Source organism: Erpetoichthys calabaricus, chromosome 5 (genome assembly GCF_900747795.2).
Source record: "Erpetoichthys calabaricus chromosome 5, fErpCal1.3, whole genome shotgun sequence".
Classification (NCBI taxonomy): Eukaryota; Metazoa; Chordata; class Cladistia; order Polypteriformes; family Polypteridae; genus Erpetoichthys; species Erpetoichthys calabaricus.
This window is the reverse complement of record NC_041398.2, coordinates 95614865-95620864: the sequence shown is the minus strand read 5'-3', so window position 1 is coordinate 95620864 and position 6000 is coordinate 95614865. Positions and strand designations below refer to the sequence as shown.

The following is a 6000-nucleotide window of genomic DNA, read 5'->3' as shown; positions in this document are numbered from 1 at the left end:
AAGGCGGAGGGAGGCTACCCTCTTGTTTACCGGGGTAAACCCCAATGAACAGGCTCCTAGTTGGGGGGCAATAAGTATACCCACACCCGCTCGGCACCTCTCGCTGGGGGCAACTCCAGAATGGTAGAGAGTCCAGCCCCTCTCAAGGAGATTGGTTCCAGAGTCCAAGCTGTGCGTCGAGGTGAGTCTGACTATATCTAGCCGGAACCTTTCAACCTCGCGCACTAGCTCAGGCTCCTTCCCCTTCAGAGAGGTGACATTCCACGTCCCAAGAGCCAGCTTCTGTAGCTGAGGATCGGACCGCCAAGGTCCCCGCCTTCGGCCACCACCCAACTCACACTGCACCCGACCTCCTTGGCCCCTCTCATAGGTGGTGAGCCCATGGGAAGGGGGACCCACGTTGCCTCTTCGGGCTGTGCCCGGCCGAGCCCCACCAGGCACTCGCCATCGAGCCCCACCTCCAGGACGTTGTGGGTCGGTGGGGGGAGTACTTCGAAGACCTCCTCAATCCCACTAACATGCCTTGCAATGTGGAAGCAGAGCCTGGGGACTCAGAGGTGGGCTCCCCATCTCTGGGACTGAGGTCACCGAGGTGGTCAAAAAACTCCTTGGTGGCAGGGCCCCAGGGGTGGATGAGATACGCCCGGAGTTCCTCAAGGCTCTGGATGTTGTAGGACTGTCTTGGTTGACACGCCTCTGCAACATCGCATGGACATCAGGGACAGTGCCTCTGGATTGGCAGACCGGGGTGGTGGTCCCCCTCTTTAAGAAAGGGGACCGGAGGGTGTGTTCTAACTACAGAGGGATCACACTCCTCAGCCTCCCTGGAAAAGTCTATTCAGGGGTCCTGGAGAGGAGGGTCCATCGGATAGTCGAGCCTCGGATTCAGGAGGAACAGTGTGTTTTTCGTCCTGGTAGGGAACAGTGGACCAGCTCTACACCCTTAGCAGGGTCCTAGAGGGTGCATGGGAGTTTGCCCAACCAGTCTACATGTGTTTTGTGGACTTGGAAAAGGCATTCGACCATGTCCCTCGGGGAATCCTGGGGGGGGGGGTACTCCGAGAGTATGGGGTACCGGACCCCTTGATAAGGGATGTTCGGTCCCTGTACGATTAGTGCCAGAGCTTGGTCAGCATTGCCGGCAGTAAGCCGAACCCGTTTCCAGTGAGAGTTGGACTCCGCCAAGGCTGCCCTTTGTCACCGATTCTGTTCATAACTTTTATGGACAGAATTTCTAGGCACAGCCAGGGTGTTGAGGGGGTCCGGTTTGGTGGACTCAGGATTGGGTCACTGCTTTTTGCAGATGATGTTGTCCTGTTTGCTTCATCAGACCGTGATCTTCAGCTCTCTCTAGATCGGTTCGCAGCCGAGTGTGAAGCGGCTGGGATGGGAATCAGCACCTCCAAATCTGAGACCATGGTCCTCATCCGGAAAAGGGTGGAGTGCCCTCTCAGGGTTGGTAGCGAGATCCTGCCCCAAGTGGAGAAGTTCAAGTATCTCGGGTTCTTGTTCACGAGTGAGGGAAGAATGGAGCGTGAGATCGACAGGTGGATCGGTGCGGCATCCACAGTAATGCGGGCTCTGCATCGGTCTGTCGTGGTGAAAAAGGAGCTGAGCCGCAAGGCGAAACTCTCAATTTACCGGTCGATCTATGTTCCTACCCTCACCTATGGTCATGAGCTATGGGTAGTGACTGAAAGAACGAGATCGCGAATACAAGCGGCTGAAATGAGTTTCCTCCGCAGGGTGTCTGGGCTCTCCCTTAAAGATAGGGTGAGAAGCTCAGTCATCCGGGAGGGGCTCAGAGTAGAGCCGCTGCTCCTCTGCATCGAGAGGAGTCAGATGAGGTGGCTCGGGCATCTGATCAGGATGCCTCCTGGACGCCTCCTTGGTGAGGTGTTCCGGGCACGTCTAACCGGGAGGAGGCCCCGGGGAAGACCCAGGACACGCTGGAGAGACTATGCCTCTCGGCTGACCTGGGAACGCCTTGGGAGTCTCGCGGAAGAGCAAGAAGAAATGGCCGGGGAGAGGGAATTCTGAGCATCTCTGCTCAAGCTGCTGCCCCCGCGTCCCGACCTCGGATAAGCGAAAGAGGATGGATGGCTTTATTTTTCAGGTCTTTGGTTGCTCTGTGTAGACTAAATCAGCAAATTCAAAAACACTTCAATATTTTTCAAAGCAAAGAAATAAAGTAGCCCAAGATTTTAATTATAAATCGGGCTAATCCATCCATTCATTATCCAACCCGCTATATCCTAACTACAGGGTTGCAGGGGTCTGCTGGAGCCAATCCCAGCGAACACTGTGCGCAAGGCGGGAAACAAACCCTGGGCAGGGCACCAGACCACACACCAAGGACAATTTAGAATCGCCAATGCACCTAACCTGCATGTCATTGGACTGTGGGAGGAAACTCACGCAGACATGGGGAGAACATATAAACTCCACGCAGCGAGGACCCAGGAAGTGAACCTGGGTCTCCTAACTGCGAGGCAGCAGCGCTACCACAGCACCACCATGTTGCCCCTAAATCAGAGTAATGATTAAAGTAAATGATAAATGCAAATAAGCCTTGAGTGTAACACAAAATGTAATACAATATAAATGCAAGTTTTCCTCTGTATTGTCATTGTAATCTGGCATGCCCTAAAGATTTTTTAATTAAGTTTGTTTCTTTCTTTTTTTACATTAAAAGTGTACTGTTGTCTACTATAGTGGAAATGTTGTATAAATAAAAGTAAATGTCATTTTTAAATAGTTTAATTTGTAAATTTCTTTATCGAACATGGTTAAAAGAAATAAGAAAAAGTTAAATTTAAAGCTTTCTTTTGCTTATCCTATACATATATACACGAATAAGTACAAATATATATGCATATATACAACGCACTCTGAATAATATCGACAAAAATATTTTTTAATTGCCATCAGTGTTTTCAGTTGGAGAGGCTAAACGTACCAGCATGAGACAACTACCGAACAGTTTGAACTAGTTGGGTCACCGTAGTCCATCTTGAAGTCAACCTAGCCTGAATTCAGTCGGTAAGTGAAGGCCGTCAAATAATTTTCTTAGATGTGGGCACGTGATACGACCCTGTTACGCTGCATTGATTTTTGCATTATCTTAGGTGTGGTTTCAGTGGTTACCAGGCAGCATTGTTTGGTGGTGACGGTGTATGAGTCTAGCGTGGAAAGATGAACCGTACAATTTAGAAAAATAAAGACAGTTGTACATAAGAATACGTTGGTCTCATTAAACACATACAATACACTAAAGAAAAAAAAAAACTTCAGCGCGAATGAATGCTGGTATTTCGGGGATTTGAAAGGTACTTCAGATTTATTTTACGCCTGCGTCTTAAATATGTTTTGCATTTAGACGTTAATCGGTGATTTATACTTACGGATAGCAAGTACAAACGTAGACACAGAGCATGTATTACTTTATGTGTATAAGCCTGACACTGACTTCTCTGGCATGGAGTTTCGTTTCGTGCAATAAAACTCAGTTGAGTTAATGGTAAAGATCATTGACATATGTTCTTACTTTGTTGTGTCTCAATTTTCATCGTTAAATATTGTTTCTTATTTAATGGACCCACTTTATGGTAAGCATGCAATTGTTTATTATATATAGCCACGAAGATGACAGAATAAAGGACATTCTTTTATACCCATCAGCTGCTCATCCACCCTCTTAGTCAAAGTACTGACTGCAGTCCCTTAATGTCCATCCATTATCCAACCCGCTATATCCTAACTACAGGGTCACGGGGGTCTGCTGGAGCCATTCCCAGCCAACACAGGGCGCAAGGCAGGAAACAAATACCGGGCAGGGCGCCAGCCCACCAAAGGTCACTTAATATCTTGATTCAGAAAGTGTTCGGGCTGACTAAGACACATGCAAACCACACGATTCGAGTCTGAGTACGTACTTTAAAAGAGCATCCTCTTCAAACAGAACATTACAGGAATTTGAATCTTACTGTTCCAGGCATTCGAGCCAGACGAATTTGCAGTTAATGTATCGTTTTGTACTTTTTGTTGATTTTTGTGTATTTATTAGTTACTGTTAGTTAGACTGGCCATTGGTTAACAGTGGACGAGGGAGTGTTTTTACATATGTGCCTTGCAGTAATCTGATGTCCCGTACATTGTTGACTCCAGGCTGTGCCGATGACCCGGGGATAAGATCGATGCAGCTCTTTATTATCTTAAAGCTGAACAAACGGTTTAAATAAAGATGGATGTGCAGTTTTTTCATTCTGCTTCATTGTTATTGTTTTATACACCTGCTCAGGAATACCAGGCAGACTATTTATATTTTTGATTTTGCATCAGAATATCTTACATGGTATAAATTGTATAAAACCTTTATTTAATGTTTCTTTAAATAATTGTCAGTTATTGTATTATTGTAGATACTTATTGCAATAAAGAAAATGTCGTCCACAAGGTAAGAAACTTCATTATGAACTATTTGTTATTGATGATTGTTGTGAGTTAATTGTATAGTGTGTCAGGATTTTTTATAAACATACTGTTTTTTGTGTAAAAAATATGGACACATGTTAAATAAGCAGAAATAATTATACATTATCTTACCTTTGACACAATATCGTGTGGACAGGTTTCCTGCCACAATTCAAAGACACATAGGTTAGGTGGATTGGCAGTGTGTGTGTGTGCGCTCATGCACGTTACCACATGTTTACCCAGGAATGGGCTGGCACCCATTCCAGGGATTGTTCCTGCATTGTACCCAGTGGTTGCTGGGATAGGCTATAATGTCTCTGTGACCCTGCTGTAAATAAGATGGTTTGGAAGAGGGATGGATAGAAAGATGAACAGGTTTAAAATCATTTTGGCAGAATTTAATATTACACAAAGTTTACAAAGGTTTCATATGGTTGAAAATAAAGGACAATACATTATTTTTTGTGGTATTTAATTCAAAGCCTAGTGCCCTTAGAAAATACAAGACAAAATATTGGATTGTTATTGGGGTTGGGTCAAATAAAGGATTACTAGACAAACTGAAGCTGCAGCTCTTCAATGTCAACTTTTGTTGAACTTTTAGATAAAACTTAGGGTTTTTTAAAGTGCTATTTAAACATGTCAAAAGTTAGAGATCTGCTTTGTGTCCTGGTCATTTAATATTCAATGCAGTAGAAACATAGTACAGTTGTGGAAGATGCTTTATATAGTGCATCATGTAATGCGTGTGAGTGCTACCTGATAAACTATGCCTTCATTTATTTTATTTGCTCAAATAAACTATTCCTCTTGTTATTCACTCTTTAATGAATCCATTGACACGAGAGGCTTTTTTATTTAGCATCAAAATACGTATGAATTAAACATATTTTTGATAATTCATTTTACATTTTACTGTTTAGATTTACTTTTAACTTTGGTTATATAAAATAAAATTGAGTTAATTTTGGTACTCGCTGTTTGAAAATTGGTCATTTAGCCCAGTATTATAGCAGGGTATTCAAAAGTCTCTTTTCCCTTGTGAGATGTAGGCAAGAAATTAATTTAAATGATTTTACCAAAAGTTTGCAACATAGCAAAATGTGAAGGGGTCTGAATACTTTTTGGATTCACTGTATGTTTTATCACTGTTCTATTTGTTGTCACAACATATCCATTGTTTGTGTGTGCGTGTGTTTATGTTATATATAACATTTTGATTTGTTCATTATTGCAATATTTTAAAATTTTTTAATCTTCTCTTTTTCTCTTTTTGCCTATTTTTTGAATATATTATTTGTTCTGTTTTTCTTTTTATGCAATATCATCACTGGTGATATTTACCTCTAGTTATATTTTGGTTTATACTGTATGTTATATTCCATCATAAGCACATTTTAGCTACTTTAGTGGTTTTTCTTTTGTGTTAATAACAACAATATTGACATAATCATGATTAAATCAAACTCTTTGTTAGTTGGATATTAAAGCTAGCAAAAATAACAAAAATGAAGTACTGTATTT

General features: G+C 42.9%; 1 protein-coding gene across 2 annotated transcripts in view; it reads left to right on the top strand.

The window, feature by feature from the left end:
- Positions 1–3142: 3142 nt before the first annotated feature.
- The window catches only part of cc2d2a (coiled-coil and C2 domain containing 2A), a 128520-nt gene continuing 125662 nt past the window's right edge, over positions 3143–6000 (top strand). For both annotated transcript variants that reach the window (XM_028801796.2, XM_051928676.1), the window contains exons 1-2: positions 3143–3329; positions 4422–4456. In XM_028801796.2, coding sequence (XP_028657629.2) covers positions 4443–4456 — 14 coding nt within the window. In that variant the 5' untranslated portion in view covers positions 3143–3329; positions 4422–4442. The remainder of the gene's footprint in view (positions 3330–4421; positions 4457–6000) is intronic.